Source organism: Strongyloides ratti, assembly GCF_001040885.1.
Source record: "Strongyloides ratti genome assembly S_ratti_ED321, chromosome : 2".
Lineage (NCBI taxonomy): Eukaryota > Metazoa > Nematoda > Chromadorea > Rhabditida > Strongyloididae > Strongyloides > Strongyloides ratti.
In genome coordinates this window covers 10,296,604-10,322,158 of record NC_037308.1, presented here as the reverse complement: position 1 = coordinate 10,322,158, position 25,555 = coordinate 10,296,604, and the positions used below count along the sequence as shown (strand labels likewise).

Sequence of the window (25,555 nt, the reverse complement as noted above, 5' to 3'; positions counted from 1 at the left end):
TCTAAAATTTTATGATAAAATATTTTAATAAAATAAATGATATATATATATCAAAATTTATCTTTAGGAATAAAAGAAGACAAACAAAAATGTATAACAAACCAAGTAACAACAAATTAAACAAAATTAAAAAGAAACAATCATACAAATTATTATTACAAAAAATTTATTCTTCTTCATTTCCCCCATCCATCTTTGCCTTCTTAGCATTATTTGTACCATTTTCTACGTTTTTACGCTTTTTGTTTTTATTGGTTGTATCATCATTAGCGTCATCATAAGAATATACTTCTGATTTAAATTTTAGATTCTTTAATTTTTTATTAACACCACCTACAGCAGCAGATGACATACGATTTTGATCATCATTTAAAACTTTCTCAAGATAAGCACGTGCTTCAACACCTGTCTCATTTCCAAGACTTTCGTCACATAAAGCATCAACTCTTGTAGAAAGTGATACTTTGGCAGCTAATTTACGAGCCATTTTTCCTTTCATTTTTTGTCCAGCTTGACCAATAAGCTGTGCATGGTAAATGAGACCATATTTTGGTGTATCTTTCTTAGTTTTCAAAGCACGGAAAAGTGCTTTTTCAGCACCAAGAATTTGTACTGTTGAAGCTGGATACTTAGCTAAATTAACAAGAGAACCAGCATGAGATATAAGACGAGCTCCAACTAATTCTCCAACAAGTGCTGTAAGATTTGGAGCAAGAGCATTCATTCTACTCTTAAGATATTCAGCCAATTCTGAACGATATTGTGTAAGTCCAAGAACTTCGTCGCAAAGAGCAGATATGTGAATCATATCTTCTTCAGATATAGCAGTTCCCATAGATAATTCAGCTTCTTCCTTTACCTTTTGTTCTAATTCTTCTGGAAGAACTGATGACAAATCAGTATTTACAGCATTTTCCTTCATCCCAATAGATTTAACAGTTTTGGCATAAGCTTGGTGATCTCCAAGAATTTTTCCAAGTTCGGGGAAATGCCATCCATACCATTCTCTTAATCTCATAGTATAATTATTTAACTCTTTATCTAAGTCATCAAGAAGAGAAACAGCTTGAACAATCATTGTATCAATTTTCTCTGGATTAAATTTAACCTTAAATCTTGAAACACCATGAGCAATAGCCAATTGCATAGCATGTAATTCATCTTTGTGTTCACTAAGTAATTCATCCATATTTAATCTTAAACATCTAAAAAGTTCAGCAATTGCTCCAGAAAATTCACAATCAATACTGAGATTCTCTTTAACAATAGATCCTAATTTTGTATCACCAACAGCAAGTTGAGATAATCCTTCAGTTTTTTTCAAGGCTTTTTTTAATGATTTAGCCATTTTGCCATCTTGAAGAGCAGTCAAAGATTCAACAGCATCATCAACATTCTTAAACTTGTGAAATTTAACTAACTCCAAGCTTTAAAAAAAATTATAATCAATAAAGGTTAAAGACCCAACTTACTTTTGTTGACATTTTTCTGGTGTTCCAAATTCTTCAAAAATTTTATCTGCCTTTTTTACTTTACCATCATCCAAAATTTTAAATACAGCAAAACCTGCTGGATTTTCAAATAAAACAAACATCTAAAATGAGTAAAATTGAACTTTCTTATAAACAATAAGAGTATGATTAAAAGAAAACTTAAACCAGAAAAAAAGCATATATAAAGGTATTTAAACAAGACAAAATACAAAATCTTTTAAATTTTCTGTACAAGAGATATTCATTGACTCTTTACACAATGTTTGGAGTAAAGTCACTATGTTTATGTTACTATGTAGTATTTCTCCGCCTGGCGGACAAAGCGTCATACGATTTATTCCATATTTGTACTGTTATTTATCGACAAAAGTAATAGTCAATTCTCCTTCGTACTGTTTTACCAACAGATATTGCTATTTATTTATTTCTTTGTGAAAAAAATAAATTTAATTAACATATTAATTTATGTAAGTTAGCAAATCTTAGATTTCATTATATAATATTTTTTATTTACAAAGTTTGAATATTTGGTTTTTATCAAACTTATTTTGTTTGTCATAAATGCAAAACAAGTATTATATTTATTTATATTTTAGTAAATTAATTAGTAGACAATGGGTGTACCTGCATTCTTTAGATGGTTATCTAGAAAATATCCGTCAATTGTTAGCGATGTTATAGAAGAGGAATGCCAAATTGTCGATGGAGTTAGAATACCTATAGATTGTACAAAACCAAATCTTAATTTTCAAGAATTTGATAACTTGTATCTAGACATGAATGGAATTATTCATCCATGTGCTCACCCAGAAGATCGACCCCCTCCAGAAACAGAAGATGATATTTTTGTTCTTATTTTTGAGTATATTGATAGATTAATGGCTATTATAAGGCCAAGAAAATTACTTTATATGGCTATTGATGGTGTTGCACCAAGAGCTAAAATGAATCAACAAAGATCTCGTCGCTTTAGGACTGCAAAAGAGAGTGCTGATAAAAAAAAAGAAATTCAAGAAGTAAAAGATAAGTTGATGTCACAAGGTATTCCTGTTATTCAAAGAAAAAAAGAAACAAATTGGTTTGATAGTAATTGCATTACACCTGGAACTCCATTTATGGAAAGGCTAGCAAAAGCATTGAGATACTATATTGCTTTAAAAATCAAAACTGATCCTGCTTGGGCTAATATTCTTGTAATACTTAGTGATGCTTCTGTTCCGGGAGAAGGGGAACATAAAATAATGGACTTTATTAGAAAGCAAAGAGCTTCCTCAGGACATGATCCAAATACTGCACATTGTCTTTGTGGAGCTGATGCTGATCTCATTATGTTGGGTCTCGCTACTCATGAAGCCAATTTTACTATAATTAGAGAAGAATTTATTCCAAGACAAATGTCTCCTTGTGAATTATGTAACTTGGTTGGTCATACACTTCAGGAATGTGATGGTGGGATCATTGAATCTTCAATAGTTAAAACAGTACCTGTAAAAAGAAGAACAAATTTTATTTTTATTCGGCTTCCAGTACTTAGAGAATATCTCGAAAAAGAATTAATAATGTATGAAATTAATTTTAAATTTGATTTAGAACGAGCCATTGACGATTGGGTATTTTTATGTTTTTTAGTAGGAAATGATTTTTTACCACATTTGCCTTCACTAGAAATACGTGAAAATGCTATATGCAGATTGGTAAGACTTTACAAACAGATGGCTTCAAAGTGTGGTGGATATCTAACAGATAACGGTGAAGTTAATATGCAGAGAATATCAATGATATTAGCTGAACTTGGTGATGTTGAAGATGATATATTTAAACGAAGGCAAGAAAATGAACAAAAGTTTAAAGATAAAAAAAAGTCTATGAAGTGTAGAAACACTAATTACAATAAAGCTTCTTCATTCATTGCTCCAAATGTTGATGGTGGTTTAATTACACCAGTACCTATTGAAAATGCTAATTTGAATAATTTTAGAGCTGAAACAAAAATAAAGGCTTACATGGCACGTGTTGAACAAGAAGATTGTTTAGTTGCAGAAAGAAGACTACTTAGTATTTTAAAACCAGATAAAGTTGCTGAATTACCACCATTAAATCCACAAGTTTTTCAAGTTGTCGGTCCAAATGGTAAAACAATTGGTGAGGAATCAGACTCAGAACCTGAAGATAATGTTAAATTTTATGAACCTGGATGGAAAAATAGATATTATGAAGAAAAGTTTGGTGCTTCATTTAGTAATGTTTCTGAAGAATTCCGTCGTATTGTAGCTGAAGCATATATGGAAGGTCTTTGTTGGGTTTTAAAATATTATTACAGTGGTTGTCCTTCTTGGGATTGGTTTTATCCATATCATTATGCTCCATTTGCCTCTGATTTTGATAAAATTGAGCATTACAAACCAAATTTCCCCAGAAATACTAAACCTTTTAATCCACTAGAACAACTTATGGGAGTTTTTCCTGCTGCAAGTAGTCAACATGTTCCAGAATGTTGGAGAAAATTGATGACTGATATTGATAGTGAAATTAGTGACTTTTATCCAACAGATTTTGCTATAGATTTAAATGGTAAGAAATTCTCCTGGATGGGAGTGGCATTACTTCCATTTGTTGATCAAGAACGTCTCCTTGCATGCCTTGAAAAATATTCCGATGGTTTAACAGAGGACGAAAAAAAAAGAAATATAAGGGGTGAAAATCATATTTATGTTTCAAAAGTTCACTCAGCATTTGAAAAAATTAGAGAAATTTACGAAACCAATCAAGATGTAACTTGGATTTCATTAAATCCAACTTCTAATAATGGTGTTACCTTACTTATTTCAAGAATGGAGGATTGTATCAATCTTGATGAACCATACTATTCACCAGTAAAAGCCATGATTTGTAAAGACTTTACTAATTCATGTGCAATGGCATTAGTTAGAGATCCATTTTTTGTTGACCAGCATCATTATCCAGTACATCGTCTTGAAGGTGTCATCGAACCAGAAAGAATCGTATCAACTTTTAATGGTCGTAGACCATATAATAATAAAAAGGAGTACCATCAATATAATAATAGAAAAGAACAACACAATGTTAAAAAAGATTATCAACAACAATCTAACAATGGAAAAAGTTATCATAAGCCTACTACTAAAAATGAATATTTCCGTACCAATAATAGAAAAGATGTTCACGATTTTAGAAACAGTAGAGATGTCCACCATAATTCAAATACAAATAACCAATTTAGTAATAACGTCGTTAATGGTAATTTTAGAAACAATGGTTCCGGCAACAATTTTAACAATCGAAATCCTCGAGTAAACCACGCTGATAATAATTCTAGAGCTGGTAATTCTCAAGAAAAAAGATATCAACCAAATAAGGGAACTTTTCAAAAACGTAATTTTGGACTTAAACCTAAGCAAAATTTTATTCATCAACCTGAGAATCAATAAATAACCTCATAACTAACAACCTCTACCTATATATTTTTAATATTGTAATAAAATTTTTTAATTTAATGTATATTTTTTTTATTCTATTTTTCATAATGTTTAGTATAAAATTTCGATATATATTTCATCATCGTATAAAAAGATATATAATTTGTAATGTAAAAATATTAGTTCTAAATAAATTAAAAAATAAACGAACTTTAATTAATTAATTATTATTATTATACTCCTTGATTTAATTTTAGAATTATTGTCGTACTAAAAAAGTAGTAATTTTAATAATATTATTAAATTATATATTAATTTACGTTGTTTTTTTTAATTTAATAAAACTTTTTAAAACTTGTATATTTTAGTTTTTCCTAAAGTTTTTTAAATTACTTACAAGTAGACATACAATTTTTTAAATATTTTTTTAACTAATCTTTAAAAAATCAAATAGAAAAATTTTGTTTTTGCATTGTTATGATTTAAAAGAAAAACCAAATTTTGACACAAACTTATTTTTTATTGTACTAACATTTATATGAAATTTATTTATACTAAAAGGTTTTATTTTTTACATAAGTTATCTAACTTAACGATTGTTTTTTATGAATTTTTTATATTAAAAAAACAAATCTTATTTATTTTTAAACTGCAAAAAAAAATACAATACTAAATTTAAAATTGATCATTTTTCTTGTCTTGATAAGGCTTGTTGAATTCATATTTAATAATAATTGTTGCATTACAACATTTAGAACCATAATTACCAGCCCAAAACATTCTATCCTTACCAATTGTTTCAAAAAATATCTGGTAATTCCCTGATGAGTAGTCAGAAAAGTTATGTTCAACTTTTTCCCAAACGGGATCAGTCCATTGATCTACTTTTTTTTTATATGCAAAAGTATTTCGATTATTTGTAAATGTAGTAGTATCCATACGATTCAAATTTATATCTCCACAATGAATTCTAACCCTTAATGAATAATATGCAGCGGCATCTTTTCTATAACTGTTCATTTCAGATATATATATTGTTGGTTTGAAACAATCTAAAAATGTAGAATCTAAACCATAATCATGAAGATTTATATTACAAAACTTGGTTCTTTTGGAAAATGATGATACAAAACAAGTTTCTAAACCTGGAAAAGATGCTTGCATAGAACCGTAAGGTCTTTCTATTTCAAATGGTTGTGAGGCGGGATAAGATTCCCAACCTTCTAAACCATGTTCACCTGAGGGATTAGTTATCAAATTTCTGTTGAATGGACGTAGTATGAATATTTTACTTAAATTCCACCTATACTTTGGGTCATTAATCATTTCGGGTGGTGGTAAGATTTCACGACATCTTTCATTGAAAGAACGACTAATCCAATATTGAGGAGTTTTAATAATCGTATTCCAATTTTTGCAAATCTAGAACCGTCTTATTTTTTTTTTTTATTAACATACCTTAGAACATTCTTTAACTAAATATTTTGCTGGTATATAATTGAATATTTTAAATGAAATCTCTTTTGGTAGAATTGTTGTAAAGTCATACTCACATTTATTATTAAATAGATTATTATTATCTTTAGACATTGTTAAAGAAAAGTTTTTTATAGATTGTAAGTGATGATGCAATTAAAAAAAAAAACTAAATAAAAAGATAATTAAAAAGTTTTGAAATAATAAATAAGAACCAAATTTTTCTGTAATAAAAAAATTTTGTAAAACAACAATAATCATAAAAAAAATAAAATAATAAATATGTTTTATTAAAGAATTTACAAAAAAAAATTCATACATTTTACTTTTAAAATAACATAAAATTTACTAAAAAAATCTAATACACGTGCTATAAATTTTAAAATTTATACTACTTATGTATGATGTAAACACAAATTTTAAAATCGAAATGGTCCTGAGCAGAATATTTGGACATTTTACCATAAAATAAATGTTTGTCATTAAAACTTTGTTTTTCTTTATTTATTTGAAAAATCAAATTATAAAGCAAATTTATGTTTAATAATGACTTTAGCTCAAACCGAGTGTTGGTCGGTCCCTCAAATAACTTCTGTTGAATCTTTAAAGGTAATTTTGCAATTTGTGTTATATTTTTTAAATTTTTTAGAAAACAATACAACTTGATAATGTATCAAAAAAACGTATTAAATATAATAGAGAAGTTGAACAACTTGGAATACATTTAGAAGAAGGAAATGGAATTACTTCTTATAAAATTCATGGTAATGATTATGGCGTTAATAAAAGAATAACATTTTCCAAACAGCGTTGTCAGAAGTGGGTTTTTAAAGAATTTACAAATCCTGCACGATCTGATGGGCTTGCACTTAAACATTGGATTAAAGAGTCTCAATTTAAAAAGAATGAACCTTATGTATTTGCAAAGTTAGATAAACATGTAAATATTCCTATATATACAGATATTGAATATATGAGGCATCTTCAAGATCCAAAGTGGACACGCCAGGAAACAGATCATCTTTTTGATCTATGCAGAAGATTTGATCTAAAGTGGTATGTAATTCATGATAGATGGGAAATTTTTAAAAATGGAGATGAAAAAAAGAAAACTAAAAGTTTAGTTGATTTGAAATCACGATATTACACTTCTTTAAATTGGTTAAATAGTGCTAGAGATCTAAATGTTCCTCCAATAAGATATGACGATGAGCATGAAAAAAAAAGGAAAAAACAGTTAGCTTTATTAATGAATCGTACAAAAGAACAAATAGAAGAAGAAGAAGAGTTATTAATGGAGTTAAAAAAAATTGAAGCTCGAAAACGTGAAAGAGAAAGAAGGGCTCAAGATTTACAGAAACTTATAAGGAGTAATGAAAGTAATCCTAATTCTCCAGCAATTAATTCAGCTGCTTTATCACCACTTGCAACTATACCAAAGAAAAAGATTCAGACAAAGAATTCAATAGCAACTACAAGCAGAACAATTGCAGTAACTCCAAAAATTCTACCACAAGTACCTCCTGTTTCATTTGACTTTCCATCTATCAGGTGGCCTGAATTTAAAGGTGTTGGTGTTCATGCTAGATCAGCAGAACAAAAACTACCATCTAGTATTGGTACAAAGAAAACAGCTAACATTGATAAAATATTCCTACATCTTAAACTTCCATATGTTGTTGATTCACATGAAGATTTGGTTAGTGAGTACAATCAATTTCGAGATGAAATTACACAACTTCATGAGCTTAAAAGTCTTCTTCTTTCTTCTGAAGCCAGTCTGCAAACATTATCCCAACAGTTTGAAAATGAAGGTTTACCACCATTAAATATTGAAAGTAGATTCCGCGCCTCAACAGCAATGGAACTTGGTATTGATGATTATTACAATGTACATGGAATTCCAAATGATATAAATGAAGTTACAAAACTAGGGTATCCAAGTAGTTCAAGAAAGTTAATGGGATTACTTGATGTTGTAGCAGTTACTAGTTCACACGCTAGAAAAAGAAAATCAACTATTCCCCAAGGATTCATGGCTAATGAGATGAAAAGAAGTAGAAGATTTTAAATATCTTCTTGTATAATCTGTAAAAATTTATTATTGTATCTAATTTTATTTTTTTTTTAACCATTATTTTAAAATTATTTTTTGTTTTTAATTGTAATTACATAATCTATATATTAAAAGAAAATCCTACTGTAAAAAAACCACAACTTTTTTCTTTGTTTGATTGTAGATATCTTTAAATGTTTGAAAGAATTAAACACGCTTGATTTTAACGAAGTAAAAAATATATAATCAGAAAATCGTGTTATTTTGTCATTATTTTGATCTATCTAAAGGTGGTGCACCTTCTGACGAGTGTCATCACTTTCTTCTTAACTAACACTAACTTGAAGTTAACTGTAAGTTTATCTTTATTTCTCGAATCATAGCAAAATTTCTTCAATGTTTTTCTTTAGAATTACCACTAACACAAAGTATGACTTCGAATGGGGAATACGCAGTAGCTTATGCATCTGGAGACTCTACAGGAGACGGCGATCATTCAGTGTCATCGAAAGTTGACACAACTCTTCCATTACCAACATATCATGTAAATACCAGTGCAACAAGGAGTAACGGGACTACGCCGCGGTCTAGGGGCAATAATGTCTCTCGTCCACACAGTGAAGATTCCTCAAGGCCGAAAAATGTAAATTCATGTTTATTTTGTCTTGGAAGTATTTGGGATTCAATTATTGAAACTGCTGGAAGATATTCATTACTAAGTATTGTTCTTTCAATTATTGGAATCTTACTTCTTGTATCTTGTATACCTTTTACTATCATCATGTTAACACAATCAGATTTCTCTAAGGATGTTGAGGTTCCTCAGACTGGAAATGTCTCCGCAAGGTCAATGAACTTCTATGAAAGTTTCCTTCCTCCAGCTGTTGGTGTTTGTCCTGAATATGGATTTAACTGTAATAATGATCCAAATGAATACATTGGTATTATGCAACGATGTGATGGAATTGTTCATTGTACGGATGGAAGTGATGAAGAAAATTGTCATGGATGTCACTCAGGTTTCTCTTGCCCTTCCAAATCTGATCCAAGTGTCGTAATTTGTTTAAGAGGAAATAAACTTTGTGATGGAATTGAACATTGTGATGATGGAAGTGATGAAAAACTTTTTTGTAACAGAAGAAATTGTACAGAGAATGAATTTTACTGTGAATCAAATGGTTCATGTATAAAGAAAGAATACCAATGTGATGGAGATCCTCATTGCCCTGGTGAGGAGGATGAGGCTGAGTGTTCTTCATGTAACAATAATGCTGTTTTATGTCCATCAACTAAAAAATGTTTACCAGCATGGAATATTTGTGATGGAACTGCTCAATGTTCAGATAGATCTGATGAAGAAAATTGTAGTTGTAATAAATGTTCAGGAAATGATAGAGTTATGTGTAAAAAGTCTGGTTTCTGCACAACAAAAGACCGTGTCTGTGATGGTAATGTTGATTGTCCTTATGGTGAAGATGAGGAAGGTTGTCCAGGAACATGTTCTATTGACACAAAAGATTCATCCGGGAAAAGTCATTTAGTTCGTGCTTTGATGGCTGATGACTTTATCAAATGTAATGATGGAAAAGATTATATTAGAAACTATGCCTGTAGTGGACTTTTAAGACAATGTGACGGAGTTTGTGACAATGGTTGTGATACAGAGCTTGCTTTTACCTGTAAGAATGGAGCTTGTATTTCAAGAAGTGACCGCTGTAATGGAGTATCAGATTGTGTTGATGGATCAGATGAAGATAATTGTGGATGTGATGAGGCTACACAGTATAAATGTGCCAGTGACATGGATAGCAACTTTAATAAATGTATTGATAAAAATCTTCTTTGTGATGGGGTTAGAGATTGTCCACAAGGAGATGATGAAAAGAATTGTAAAGAATGTCGAAATCCAGATGCAATTTATTGTCCCTCAACATCTACCTGTTATCCAAGTATTGCAAGGTGTGATGGGATTTCACAGTGTCCTGATCATAGTGATGAGTTGGAGTGTGGTTGTGAAGAATGTTCTGTTCACCCATATAATATGTATGTTTGTTCAACATCTAAAAGATGTTTCCGCAAAGAAAGTGCCTGTACACCTTTTCCTGTCTGTCCATCACCATCCGAAAGTGATATAAATTATTGTCTTAACCTACTAAGTACCAAATCATCTATATTTGGAGGGAATTTTTAAGATTGTGTTGTTTCAAAGAGAGTTCTATAGATTTCTATGTATATATATAATTATATCTTATGGATTATCTTTTTTAAATAAATATTCTATCAAATGATAAGTTTATTTGTGTTGTTTTATAGGATAGTTCATTTAGAATGGTTTTTAGTTTTTTTTTTATTTAATTTCTATTAATCAATATATGTTGGTAACTACTTTATTTAAGTTTTAATTTAAAATAAAATTACTATAAATGTATTGATTGTAATTATTTTAATTAAATCATAGTATAATTATATTATTAATCTATGAAATTACTTTAACATAATTGATCATTTTTTTTAAATTACATTATCATTTTAAATGTTATTTTCTAACATATAAATAAAATTATTGAAAATACTTTTTAAAATTTTTTTTTTAAAAAATATGACTTCTAACTTTCAAATATATTAAAGACATTTGTTATGAGTATCGATGTTATAGCTCCGATACATGATCCTATTTGTATAAATGTACCACACCAAAATAATCCACTTTTTTTTGATGCTTTTCTGAGAGTTTCTCCTATTCCAGCACGTTGCCAAGATAAAAATCCTGACAAAATTCCAGTTGCTATGTATAAAATGGCATGTGAAAACCAGTTATCAGTTTTTTGAAGTTTTGGAATGTATGCATATAGAAATAAAACTGTAAATGCTGAAATATTTATAAGAAATATTCCTAAATGATAGATAAATTTTCGAATCTTAATAACAAATGGTAAGAAACAGAAGAATGGATTAATCATGACAAACAAAGTATTTGTAATATGATAAATATTAGCACCAAATCTTGATGTTGAATATGGAATAATACATGGTACAATTGAATTTTGTAATGCACCAATTATAGAAACAAGAATTAGATATGATAAAAACATTCCCTTTGAAAGAGAGTTATCAACATATCTTGAAGTTATTCCAGGATGTGGCCAATCAGGAGATTTAACCTCTAATTCTTTTTCTTTTTCATGAACTTTTAAAAGAACAATAAAAGCAAGTAATGGTAAGAGAGAAAGTATAGAAATTCCTATAAGAAATTGTTGTACACCAAATAATGGTTCTTCTGTTACTAATTTTGTTATATTTTCTAAATTTCCATTTGAAAGTATTATTGTTTCTGTAATATTTTTAGTAGTAATTGTTCCCTGAACAAAAGTTGTTACCGATGGTACAAGAGCACTTAATCCCATTCCAAGAAAAAATGCTACTACAAGATTATTATTTCTAAATCTACTAATAAAAGGAAGATATATGACATCTGATAATGTACATGGTATTGACATAAGAGCTATTGCTATTAACAAATAAACTGAATGTTCTTCACCACCAATTATTACTGTATTTGGATATACAAAAGCAGCCATTAATAATGCTCCAGCATTTAGAAATATTAATATTATTGTTGCTGGAATATTTCCTTGTTTTAATTTCTAAATAAAATATATATTATGAAATTTTTTTTTTTAAAATAACTTACAGAAGATTTTGATGCAAAATATGCATAGACAATTGATAATAGACAAATACCTTGGAGAACAGTAACTAGATATGTTGCAAAATTCCATGATTCTGGAACCTAAATAAAAAAAATAAATAAATAAAAAAATTATTATAAAACATACAATATCAACTAATAGTGGTAATTGTGTATATAAAGAATTAATGCTGAGCCACGTTCCCAATCCAAAAATTATAACACATATATAGCTTATAATTAATAGCACTTTCATTATAGTTATTATTAATACTAACACATTTATTTAAAATTTTATTAAAAAATGTTAATACTGATTATATATAAATATTTTAAAATTCTATAAAAAAAAAGAAGTTAATACATTTATATTAAAACTTATAATTAGATTTGTTTTTTTTTTTAATATTAAAATAAAAAATTATAGTTTTCATTCTTAGAAATGGCAATTTAATATTAAAATATAAAATGAATAAATTAACTAAATACTTTGACGAAAGTGTACTGTTAATAGTAATAATATAAATAGGGTTTTAATTCAAGAAATATTAACATCTATAAAGTTTTAACAAATCATAATATTTGTCTTTGGTTTTACAGAGTATTAACAAAAAAATTATGATAGAATAAAATAATAGATTAGAAATAATGAAAATTCAATGAATTGAGCATGTGTTTAATAAAACAAATTGTATAGTAAAAAAATGATAGAAACGTACATACATATAAATAGTCATTATAAAGAAAACAAAAAAATTTTTTTTGATAAGAGGAAAGGTTATCATCTAGATTATTTATGATGTCAAAGAATTTTGTTTAAATTAGATATATTCAGTTATTTTTATGATTTTAGTTACTTTATATAAAATACATTAATAATTTTTAAATAAAATAACTATTTATTTTAATTTTTATTTATTTAGAAACAATTTTAAATAACATTTATTAAAATATAAATATAAATCATTAAAAAGAATTATTAAACGAAAGTTACTAAGAAATAGATATATCAAAATAATATTATAAATGAAAATGTATGTATATTATTTTTTATCCCAAAATTCAAAATAAAATCCAGTAGTAAAAAGAAAAAAAAAAGACAATTTGATAAAAATCATATCACCGTTTTCTTTTTTACCTGATTTTTACTACATTGAATGATGTAAAATATATATTTTTATTCTGTTATTTCCTATATACCTATTCTTATCTGAAGAATTTAATCTTTCTTTTTCCTGTGAAGAAGAATTAATATTGCAATAGATATTTTAGATTTGTCTTTACCCAAATGTTTCTTGTTTTAGTAGTATTAGAAATTTTAGTACTGGTATAAAATAATTTTATTATATATTTATTTTAATATTAAAAGAAATTTATTTATTTAAAAATAAAAAAAAAAAATTTTTTTATAAGATATATTTTTACAAAAGTATAATAATACTTTTATCAAAATAATATAGGTTTTAATGATTTAATTTATATTTTTGAGAAGATTAATAATATAATCATATATGAATAATTTTGTTATCATCAAATTTTTTATAATTATGTAAAAATAAATTGCGTAAAATATTTTTTTTTTCTATTAAATTTTAAAACTTGATTTAAAGATATAAAAGTATTAAATTTTATTATAAATTATGTATTAGATAAAAATAAATTTTTTTAAAAGTCACCAAAAACATCAAATTTCATTGTATGATAAGCACATGCTACATACTTATCTTTTGGGGTACAAAGTTTTGTTAATGTTTTAAAAAGTTTGGTTGTATATCCCTCTGAAACACTATTTTTATTTTCATTGGTTGTACACATTCTTTGACATTGTTTCATTTTATTTCCACTTATTATACCACGATCAACTACATGTACAACAGCTGTCAAAACTCCTTGTTTTAAGTAATTCCAATACTCTGACATCTTAGATTCAACATCAGGTGAACTATTTCTAAGTTCACTTTGTGATGGTGTACACATTTTAAAACTTAATTTTTGCCTATCTTTTGAAGTATCACATTCAGTATTTTTATCAAGACTAGTTATATATTTTTTTATTTTATCCTCTTCCTCAATTATTGTACCACATAAATTACAAAATTTACATGTATTTTTTCCCTGAACTATTCCTCTTAATTCATTATTTAATGATTGTGGACACCAATTATGATAAGTTATATTAGTACAAATATTATTTATATTATTAAAAGTTTTACTTGTTCTTTGTTCAAATGTTTGACATGGTAAATTTGTACCCATCTGAAAGAATGCCTCTACATATGGATTTTTTATTATTTTTTTAACTTTAAATGATAAATCAACTTTATAACAACCTGGAAATTGAAGTTTTGATTGTTTACCATCTTGTGAAATAACAGTTACTAAATCTCCATTATTTGAATGATGATCAGAAATTGGTTTAAATTTAAATTTGATTGAATCAGGATCAACAATATCTGAATCCATATTTGGACATGGTGTTGTTATATTTTCTCTTATAGCTATAGTAATATCTTTTCCTTCAATAAACATAAATATAAAAAATCCTTGAATTAGATAAATAAATAATTTTTTGAAAAAAGAAATCATATTAGTAAAATATTTTTAAATTAATATTATTAAAGTGATATTAAATTATAAAAATTTATTTTCTTATATAGTAAAATTTTATTTACATAAGAATTTTATGATGAATCATGAGTTGAGAAAAGGCGTGAGTTATTATTTTTAAAAAAATTTATTATAACAAAAATATCTTTAAAAATATAAAGACCTTGTAAAAAAATTAAAATAAATTATTTATTGGGATAATTTATTTTTCACCAAAAGTAAATTTACATAACAAAATAAAAATCATGACTATTTGAATAAAAAGTATAAGAGATCCACTTTTAAATTTTTTTTTTATATATATTTAAAAAAATTTTTAATACGGTGAATATCTTTGACTATGATAGTATGGAATATTTGTGTATCCATTTTCATAATTTGTAATATTTTCATATCCATATATTTGAGATGTAACATTACTATAAGATGTTTGAAGAATGCTTGTTGATGAAGGTGGATATAATGTATTAATTGTTGATGGTTTTGAATTTGGAGAAAATTCTTGTCCTCTTATTATATGATCATCTTTCCATGAGATTGTTGAATTTATTGAATCATAACTATCTGGTGTACTAGAATTACATTCTCTTGACATATTTGAAGGCGTTGGAGATGTTGAATGAGGTGTAAGGTATGAATTTTGTTTTTGAGCAATCATTAATAATCTAGGTTGGACACCAGTTAATGTTGCTATAAGATTTGTAGTTGTTTGTGACATTCCCTGACACAAAATTGTAGCATATTCTAAATTATTTAATACTTGACCATCATTAAGAATCTTCTTCAAAGCTGTTATATAGTTTCTATAATTAAATGTTATTATAAATATTATAATTATCTATATTTACTATTCATTGATGTAATGACATTCTTAGAATGTGTTATAATTATTACTAATCAACATTATTATAAAAGAAAGTATTGTGCAATTATTAACACCTATGTTTTTTTTTTATTAATATAATTAATTTAACATACCTAGCAAGACGTAAAGTTTCAATTTTTGATAATTTTTGATGATGTGTAGTTAACGGAACACATTGTCTTAAGTTATCCATTGCACGATTTAAACCATGCATACGATTTCTCTCACGATTATTAGCTTTCATACGGCGTACCAATTGTTTACTTTTTGATGAATCCATTTTAACAACAAAAAAAAATAATGTTTAAAAATAATATAGTAGTTTTAATAATTTATAAAGTAAAAAAAAAAAATTTTTTAGTTTATTGAAACTATGTAAAAGAAATGAAATATAAAGATAAAAACTGACATAAGGTTTCAAATCAAACTTATTTTATATAGTACCTCATTCTTTTTAAACTCCACCTTCTGTTTCATTTATATATGGACCTCTAAAATTAAATGGTATAAATAAAGAATGGTAGGAGTTGTGATTGACACGCCTGTCCATAAGGACATGGTAATGAGGATACTGACCTTAAAAATAGCTAATAATTTTAATAAAAAAAAAAAGTCTATATATGAATTATCAAAAATTGTTTTGGATATGATAAATAATTTTTCTTTATATATCAATTTACTTAAAAAGCATATGGTTTTTGATTATTTTTAAAAAAAAAAATTTTTAATTTAAAATATTTTCTTAATAGATAAGGATTTTTCTATTTTAATTGTATAACATTTTGACAATCTCATTAATTTTTTATTGATAAATTTTTACAAAACATATCAAGTTTTTATTTCTTTGTCAACTGTTACATAAATAGTTTAATTTTATTATATATTAACATTTGATAAAATTAGAATATTTAATAGTAATTGATACAATAATAATAATAATAATAATAGGGAAAAAAAAATTTTTTTTTAATCTATTTAGTATTTGATTAGATTATCTTAAGAACTCTGTAATTTTATTCTTTACTTCCGCTTACTTGATATGTCGGTATAAATTTTTAATATTAAAATGAACACCTTCATTTTCTTCTTAAGTCAATCAAGCACATACTGTTTTTTTTTTCAATATATTTAATAAGATTAAACTATATTATATTTTTGTAACACTTTCATCTTTCTTCTCTAAATCCTTTAACATTACGGTTCCTATTCCTATCAATCATCTTTATATTTGAAGACCCAAAAATAAGAAATAATAATGCATTTCATCTATATATTTATCTCTTTCTCTCTGCATGATACTCCCAAATCACATCACCTATTAGCTATTATGAAAGAAACAATACCGCTTAGCGGAAATATTAAATACAAAATATGTTAATAAGTTACATATATATAATATATATATTATATGAGCACCATCAAAATAGCACATTATTTTGACACTATCTAACTGTATATAAAATATATTTTAAAATAAAAATATTGCATAATTAGTAAGGTTAATTAATTCTTTTTATTTTAAGCAGATGTCAAAAGTGAAAATGAAAAAGAGTGCCTACATTATAAAATATAAAGAAATTACAATCAAAGTTTTTTAAATTATTCAAGAGAAAAGATTTTTCAATTAATTAAAAGTAAAAATAAATTAATTATAATAAAAATTTATTTTTATAATTATAATAACCATATATATATATATATTATTATTATTAAACATACATGTAATGATTAAATATGATTTTTAAAATTTAAGTATAATCAATCATACTTTACCTATAAAAACTCTTGATACTTATTAACCTATTCTTAAACTTTTCAAGTACCTTAAATGGTATATACTTTAATATAATAGAAGTAGTCTGACATAATGTGAAAAAAAAAGTGATTATCATTTTTAGGCAGTTATAGTGATTGTTTTTATTAATCTATTATATAAATTACTTTATAAAACTAAAATTACCACTTGATAAATAATTACCATGTTCAGTTATTAGTTTAACAAAATTTTTATTGTAGATAAAAAGTTCAAGAATAGGATAATGATAGTTTTTAGTTGGAAGAAGTATAGATAATAATTTAATTGTCCTGATGATAACTTTATTTTTTTTTTTATAAATAATTGGATAAAATGTTTTATAAAGATAATAGTATTGTTATAGTGTCTTAATTATGATGAAATTATAAAAAAGTTGTTGATTCTATTGTTTTCTTTTCTTAAATGATGTGTTTTTTTTAAATACCTTATTTGTATTGTGGTAAGAAAAGATTTATTATGTTATGATTATGAATAAAATTATAATACATTTATAAGTATGATAATCAAAAATTATTTATTGATATTTAATTATAATGTGATGTATTTTTTTTTATATGATTTTGTATAATTAAATTATACATAACAATTAGTTTACCATAATGTGTTTATTTATTAGATTTTATAATGTTTAATGAGTTAAAAATTTTGTCATTGGTATTTACATATTTCTTCTATCTTTTTTAGTGACAGATGATAAAAAGTATACTTATTTGTAAATGATTTATCGTATGAGACAAGATTAATAAGTTATTCAACAAGTTTTATGTAAATATATATAATAATAGTAAATTGATCTTGATCAAATAATTATAATAAATAAACAAAAACATATATTAAGTAGACATTATTTTAAATAAAACTTTTAAAAAAATTTTTTAATTAAATTAAATAAAAGTATGTTTTTAAAAAAAAGAACTAATAAAAAAAAATAATTCTTCCTAATTATCATTTGTATAAAATCTCAATTTTCAAAAACATATTAATCTTTTCATTCTTACTAATATATCGTGGCATAAGGCCTTCTGTCATCACCATTATCATTTATTGAGGATTAAAATACAGTTCAATTTTGATTGCTTTATTTATATATCCATATATAATATAAAAACTCAACTTACTTATTAAAGATAAATAAATATGAAGTATCGGAAAAGTATAAAGAGTTTATGTATGATAAAATTAATCATGGTTAATTTATTTTTATTTAATATATCTTTTTGTTTTATTATTTTAATTCATTATAATAACTATCTAGTTTATTATATAAAAAAAATAATATACTTTTTAATTAAAAAAATATTAATTATAAAAAGTTTTTTTTTTTTAAATGTAATAAAAAAATAATTATTAGATAGATGCAATCAATTGCATGTATACATTTTGAGGTAATAAAAAAGTTGTAAAATGTAAAAATCTAATTATCAAATTATTATTGGATGTAATTTATTGTGATACATATATAGAATCAGCAGGAAACATAAACATGTAGTAGTTGTATTTTTATTTTCTATACATCTTTTTATAATGTGATATACTTATAAAAAAAAGGTGAATTCATTGATAATGAGTATTGTAAAAAGTTAACTTTCAGCTGGACTTTTTTTTTTCTTATTAAATTTACTTCTTTAAAATGATTACGGTAATTGGAAGTGAAATGATTTATTTTATATTTAACATATGCCTATTTTTAGATATAATTATATAATTTTAATGTTATTATGATACTATTTAAAAATGTATGTTAAAAATAATAAAATAATTTTTATTAAAAAAAAAAGTAATGTATGATATACATAAAATAAAACCATAACTTATTAACACATGAATTGAATTAATTTAGTTTTCAATTTATTTGATTGAACTTTAATTGTAAAGAAGCTATCCTTCTGTTTGTTTTTTTTTTATATCTTCACACTTTTATTATCCTTAAAAACACTTTTATCACTCACCGAAAAACATCTTAAATCTTTATACTAATAAAATAAAATGCATTCGGCATCTAAAAAAAGAGATATATTCTATTAATATGTTAAATCTCTTGTTATCCTCTAACTTTCCATATAAATAAACAATATAACTCGATTAGCAGTTAAATCCTCTTTTAAGAAAAGATAACAGAGGTCAATAAGGTGGTTAATAATGGCACTCGATGAGAAGACTTCTAATATATGATGATTCATATTGAATTATACAAAGATCAAAGCAACCCTACCGAAGTCAATTGTTTTTACCTCAAAATAAATACAATCCATCATTTTTTTGTTAATATATTTCATGAAATACAATCACAATAATTATTTTGATTGCTAAAAAGAAAGGCATTAGCGGAAGTGGTCTTTGAACATATTATAATACTCCATTTAATGCAATTAAAAAATGTTTATATATATATAATTGTTTTAACAATTTTTGATTAATCATTCCTTAAATTAACGGAAGTCATCTTTTTTTTTTTTTACCATAAATATTTTTTTTTATTTAAATTTAAATATTTTTTTTAATAAAAATAAATTAAAAGCTTAAATATAATTAAATTAGGTAAATCAAACATTTAACACCAAATAATTTTATTTAAAAAAATAATTTTTATTACACATTGTTGGCAATAATGTCATTTACCAGAAAAAAAAAAGTTATAAATAAAGGTAATTAATTAGAAAAAAGATTTTTTTTCATTATTTTAAAGCACTTTTATTGTATCAAAGAATAAAAAAAACAAATGGTAGTACAATCTTATATAAATAAATTTAACAAAATAAAGGTCAAATAAAACTATAAAAAAAGAAAAAAACGCATTTGAAAAATGTGGTTTTACCTGAGAAGAAACATTTTTTTTTTAAATCACAAATATTATAATAAGTATATATTTATTTTAAGTAACTCGATAACCTTGTAACAATTTTTAAAAAGTTAATTAATTTAGATAAGCTTATCAATTTTTTGATCATTCATTTTGAAACTGTTTAAATTAATAATAATAACCAATATATATTTTTTTTTAAATTAAAACTAGTTGATTTTTATCTTTTTAAAATATTATATAATTCTTAAGTTTACCTGAACTTCATTATAATTAATTTAGTTTGTATTATATGAAGAGAATATATATTTATATTTATTTTTATTTATAATTGTTATTAAAAACTTTTAAAATATTTATTATATTATTTTGACATTTTTATGATTTTAATAAATATATATTTTTGTAACAATTACATTCCATTTATAACCTTGAAATATAACAATGTCAATTTTATTTCCTATCACTTGTCAAAAATTTTTTCTAATGCCAATATATAGTTAAACTTTGATAAATTGATAAAAAGAAAAGATAATAACAATCTTTTTATCTTCTTAATGATGGCATTTCTTAAAATACTCCCTAATAATATATATATATTTCTAAATATAAAATGATTCTTTGAAACATAATATGATCCTTCTCTTTTTCTTTATATATCTTATCTAAAGAAGGTAAACATAATAATTAAAGTTATTCTATAATCTTTAAAACTTATATTCTTTAATTTTATTATTATGAAATGACAAATATAGGTATACTTTCATGTAACTAAAATTATTTTATATACCTAATAAATAATATATATATATATATATATGGTATATACTTAATAATGGCAATCATATATTACTACTATATATAAGTAAAAGAGAAATTAAGAAAGAACGAAATGTAATAATATATAAAAAAAATTTTTGACATTCGTTTTGAAGAAAGAAGATGACCTTAACCGCAATATTATAAGATTTCAAACATTTCCTTTATTATAAACATCTTTTGTAATAACTTTACCTTATATTATTTATCTTTTATCATTTATCAACATTACAAATAATTTTAAATTGTTTCAATTTAATATTATCAATTGTATATAAATAGATACTTATATATAATATAAAATGCCTTTATTATATATACTTTTTATTTATTATGTAAGAGATAATAATATCAATTATGTTATATTATTTTATTGTTCCAAATTATGAAAAAGAATATATTTCCCACCTTCTAGAAGTGTACCGACATTTTTGGTGTCTGGTAATATTGTTAATAACATACTTTCTTTGTTTCATTATCACTCCATGGGGCCATTTTATTTTAATTTTCTTTTATCTTGTTACTTAATTTATAATATATATTTCTTAAAATTTTATAATACTATATATATATATATTTAAAAAAAATATATTTTATTATTATTTTTTTTTAGATTATAAGAAAATATAACTAAAAATAATGGCTGAACGTTTTGTTTCCAATTCCATTTGGAAATTGGAACAACAAATCGCATCAGCTAATACTAATAATTCTATTTCAACTTCTTATCCATCAAATTCAGGATCATTAAATAGAGGATCAAAAAAAGATGATTCAATAACTTTAAAAAGTTATACTTCAAAAGATCATGATAATTCTCCTCATAATTCAAATTACTCCAATCCACCATCTGTAAAGTATAAATCAATTGAAAAAAATATGAATCTCGAGTCAGAGGGTAATGAAATATTTAAACCAAATGCTGATTTAAAAATAGAAACAGTTTATAGTGATTGTGAAAGAAAGACATCCTCCTCACCAAGAGAATTTCAGAGAAATCAAAAAAAAGAAATTTTTAGTAGTGATGATGAAGAGGAAAAAAAAAATTTATCAACAAATTCTGGTCCATTAATAAGAAAATCAAAAGAGTTATCATTACCTCCAATACCTACAGATATCAATAATTCATTGCAAAAATATAACAGTACAACAAAAAATCAGGAATTATTACCAACATACAATAATTATCATCGTCATAATAATATACCAATTGTAAAAATAAATACTTTTAGATGGTTAGAAGTTGGTGTTAAAAGAATATTATTTTTTTTAGGTAAAACTGTACCAAAACATAAAATTCTTTTTACCCTTCTTCCATTAATATTTTCAACATTATCAATTATTGGTCCAATAATATATTATAATAATTTATCATTAACAATACCATTTCCAACATTTATGAATCATAATGAAAAAAGTGGAAGTACTGTTGAAAATTATAGGATAGGTGGAAATAATTTAGGAAATAATTTAAATTTTAATAGTACAAATCCAATGTTTAATTCATTTAAAAAAACATCTCAAGCTGAATTTTCTATTTTAATATCAACAATTGATCAATATGATACTGTACTTAATAGTGATGTAATTGATTTATATCAACAAATAAGAAGTAACATGCAAAAGTTAAGATTTACTCCAAGTAAAGATACAAAATATAAATGGAAAGATGTTTGTAGGGAGGATTGTAGTGAAAAAAACGAATTAGTTAAAAAATTATTAGATAAAGAATTATTATTAAGATATCCTGAAGCTGTAATGAGAGAAACATTTAATAATGATAGTGATGATATGAAAATTTCTGGATTAAATATTAGTAGAATATATATAGCAAATTTACTTGGAGATATTATTCAAGATTCAGAAGGAATTGTATCTAGAGCAAGAACTCTACAATTAAATTTAAAAATGAAAGATAATTTAAAAAATGAAATATTTGAAGAATATGAGAAAAATTTTAGAAATGCTGTTGAAAAAGAAAGAATTGAAATTAAAAAACATTCTTTAGAATTAAATTATTGGAGTGTTAGAAAATATGTTGTTGAAGTTTTGGATGGTTTAGAAAATGCACATTATAAATTATTTTATTGTGCCATAACATTAATAACACTTTGTTTCTTTAGTGGATTTAGAAAAGATTCATATCAATCAAGACCATTTTTTGGAATTCAAATTGCTTTAGTTTTAATAATTTCTATTGGTGCAGGTATTTTTGTACAAATTACAGGTGTTGGACAATATTATACTCTTGCATTTTTGGTTTCATTTCCAATTATACAAATTGGTTTGGTTCTTTTTTATTCAATGTTAGATTCCTGGTCAAGATATTGTATGGCTGCTTTACATCCAGTTGAAAAATTAGTTTTTATACTATCATGGGATGGTCCTGTTGTCATATTATCACTTCTTATAATTGTTATTGCTACCTGTGGAGCAGGAACTTTTGCCATAAATCAACATTTACAATATTCACTTTTTATTATTGGAGCATCATTTGCTATTATGTTAGTATTTGCCTTATTTTACCTTACATTATGTATGTATACAAGTGGTAAAAAAGAAGCTGAAGGAGTTAAATGGTACCAATTTTGTAGAAATGGTGATGATAATTTTAATGAAAAAACGTTACCTGATTTTGATGAAAATTTTTTCAATGTACTTCATGAAAAATTAACTGATTATAAATCATCAAAAAGTAGAATTATTGGAAGAGTACTATCTAATGCTAATGTTAGAAGTCTTGTTGTTTTTGCAATGACAATATATATAATTATTGGTGTATGGGGTTTCTATCAGACATCAGTTGACTTGAAAGAGGAACATTTTGTTAATACAAATACTACATCATATAAATTTATGAATACATATAGAAAATCATTCAAAAAATCTGATAATTATTTAGAAATTGTTCTTAATGCTCCATTAGATTATTATGATAGAGTTAAAAAAGAAGAAATATTATCATTACTTAGATGGCCATTAGATCAACAATATGCTACAAAAGCCGTAAGTTGGTTAATGGATTTCGAAAGATTTCAACATACAACAGTATATGATGTTAATGCTGATACAATAGTTCCTATAGTTTCATATATTTTCCTTCAATCTGACAGTTACAAAAAATATTCAACTGATATTGTTTTTGATAAATTTAATACACAAATAATAAAAAGTAGAATGTATCTGGAGATGAGTAGTAAAGGATCAAGTGAACAATTAAAAATGATATCAGGAATCTTAGAATTAGCTAAAAAATATAATTTACCTATAACATTAAAAACTCCTTTCATATTTTCTCTTCAACATGATCTTCAATTAAGTGGAGCTCTTCTAACATGTCTTGGTATTATTTGTGGAATTGTATTTGTTATGACAATTCTTTTTTTTAATAATCCTGCTATGGCTTTAACATGTTTATTATCAAATATTATTGCTGTCCTTTGTTTAGTTGGATATTCATATCATTTTTCTATTCCATTAAATATACTTACTGGTACGGCAATCTTAATGGGAATACTTTTTAATACAGTTTCAACTATTCATTTTGTTTATAATTATACTAATTCAGGATTTACACATATAACTTCTGGAGCCAGAATACAATATGCTTTTCAGTGTACTCTTATGCCAGTAGCATTAGCTTCTGTCATTACTGGTTTAACATTTGTTCCATTATTATCATCAAAAATTCCATTGATATATCATATGTTTTGTATTATATTTTTATCATCTATTGTTACTATTATTAATATTTTATTATTTGTTCCATCATCAATAATTTTCTTAACAGAATCTGTTGCAACATGTTGTGTAAAAATTGGTCAAATGTGTGAGGAACCAATGGCACCATCATGTATCATTGAACAACCAGGTGATGGAATATATATTGTTTCAAATGGGATTGATGGACGTATCTCAAAATATTATAATGGTAATATAATAACACCAATTCCAACAAGACATATGATAATGCCACCACCAGATTATGAAAAATCATCTACAACAATGTCCAGAAAACCTAAAAGAATACCATCATCAAGAATAGGGGGAAATTTTAATGATTCATTTGAGAATGATGAAAGTATTTATGAGGAACCACAAACACCACCACCAAATAAAAAACGTTCCACCAAGTCAGGTCAACAATTAACAAAAAAAAAGCATATTGAAACTTTATCTAAACAGGCAATGGAAAATGATATTAAAAATGGTTGTAGACCAGAGGTACCAATAACAAATTATCGTTATAATTACCCACAACCAACGGGTGCTCCTACTCCTCCAAATCCAATGATAACAGTTCAACAGATGAATGCATGGAGGGCAATTAATTTTCCATATCCACAAAATTATCCAATGAATAGTACACCTGTAGCAGGATCATTCCATCATCATCAATATAATGGAAGTACTGGTAATAATCAAAGAAGATATTTTTAATAAATAAAAAAAAATCATCTAATATTACAAATAACAATTTAATAAGAAAAAAAAATAT

General features: G+C 24.8%; 8 protein-coding genes across 8 annotated transcripts; 3 read left to right on the top strand and 5 right to left on the bottom strand.

Moving 5' to 3' along the window:
* Nucleotides 1-166: 166 nt before the first annotated feature.
* SRAE_2000328300 (Nucleolar protein 58) lies at nt 167-1,594 on the bottom strand (the record flags this gene model as incomplete). Its single annotated transcript, XM_024654458.1, has 2 exons — nt 167-1,427; nt 1,473-1,594. The coding sequence occupies 2 exons, from the start codon at nt 1,592-1,594 to the stop codon at nt 167-169; spliced, it is 1,383 nt and encodes a 460-aa protein (XP_024507828.1).
* A 513-nt stretch (nt 1,595-2,107) lies between these two features.
* Nucleotides 2,108-4,942, top strand: SRAE_2000328200 (5'-3' exoribonuclease 2 homolog; the record flags this gene model as incomplete). The annotated part of the gene is made up of 1 exon (XM_024654457.1): nt 2,108-4,942. The coding sequence occupies one exon, from the start codon at nt 2,108-2,110 to the stop codon at nt 4,940-4,942; it is 2,835 nt and encodes a 944-aa protein (XP_024507827.1).
* Nucleotides 4,943-5,605: 663 nt separating this feature from the next.
* On the bottom strand, nt 5,606-6,520 carry SRAE_2000328100 (F-box domain and F-box associated (FBA) domain and Galactose-binding domain-like-containing protein; the record flags this gene model as incomplete). The annotated part of the gene is made up of 3 exons (XM_024654456.1): nt 5,606-5,982; nt 6,028-6,352; nt 6,389-6,520. 3 exons carry the CDS (start codon nt 6,518-6,520, stop codon nt 5,606-5,608), a joined length of 834 nt encoding a protein of 277 aa, XP_024507826.1.
* A 432-nt stretch (nt 6,521-6,952) lies between these two features.
* SRAE_2000328000 (Low-density lipoprotein (LDL) receptor class A repeat and DNA methyltransferase 1-associated 1 domain-containing protein) lies at nt 6,953-10,653 on the top strand (the record flags this gene model as incomplete). Its single annotated transcript, XM_024654455.1, has 4 exons — nt 6,953-7,015; nt 7,056-8,463; nt 8,810-8,819; nt 8,892-10,653. The coding sequence occupies 4 exons, from the start codon at nt 6,953-6,955 to the stop codon at nt 10,651-10,653; spliced, it is 3,243 nt and encodes a 1,080-aa protein (XP_024507825.1).
* Nucleotides 10,654-11,068: 415 nt separating this feature from the next.
* On the bottom strand, nt 11,069-12,406 carry SRAE_2000327900 (Solute carrier family 52, riboflavin transporter, member 3; the record flags this gene model as incomplete). Its single annotated transcript, XM_024654454.1, has 3 exons — nt 11,069-12,106; nt 12,154-12,252; nt 12,299-12,406. The coding sequence occupies 3 exons, from the start codon at nt 12,404-12,406 to the stop codon at nt 11,069-11,071; spliced, it is 1,245 nt and encodes a 414-aa protein (XP_024507824.1).
* A 1,409-nt stretch (nt 12,407-13,815) lies between these two features.
* SRAE_2000327800 (Hypothetical protein) lies at nt 13,816-14,679 on the bottom strand (the record flags this gene model as incomplete). Its single annotated transcript, XM_024654453.1, has 1 exon — nt 13,816-14,679. One exon carries the CDS (start codon nt 14,677-14,679, stop codon nt 13,816-13,818), a length of 864 nt encoding a protein of 287 aa, XP_024507823.1.
* A 394-nt stretch (nt 14,680-15,073) lies between these two features.
* SRAE_2000327700 (Myc-type, basic helix-loop-helix (bHLH) domain and Neurogenic differentiation factor, domain of unknown function-containing protein) lies at nt 15,074-15,902 on the bottom strand (the record flags this gene model as incomplete). Its single annotated transcript, XM_024654452.1, has 2 exons — nt 15,074-15,560; nt 15,736-15,902. 2 exons carry the CDS (start codon nt 15,900-15,902, stop codon nt 15,074-15,076), a joined length of 654 nt encoding a protein of 217 aa, XP_024507822.1.
* Nucleotides 15,903-21,696: 5,794 nt separating this feature from the next.
* SRAE_2000327600 (Patched family-containing protein) lies at nt 21,697-25,497 on the top strand (the record flags this gene model as incomplete). Its single annotated transcript, XM_024654450.1, has 1 exon — nt 21,697-25,497. The coding sequence occupies one exon, from the start codon at nt 21,697-21,699 to the stop codon at nt 25,495-25,497; it is 3,801 nt and encodes a 1,266-aa protein (XP_024507821.1).
* Nucleotides 25,498-25,555: the final 58 nt, after the last annotated feature.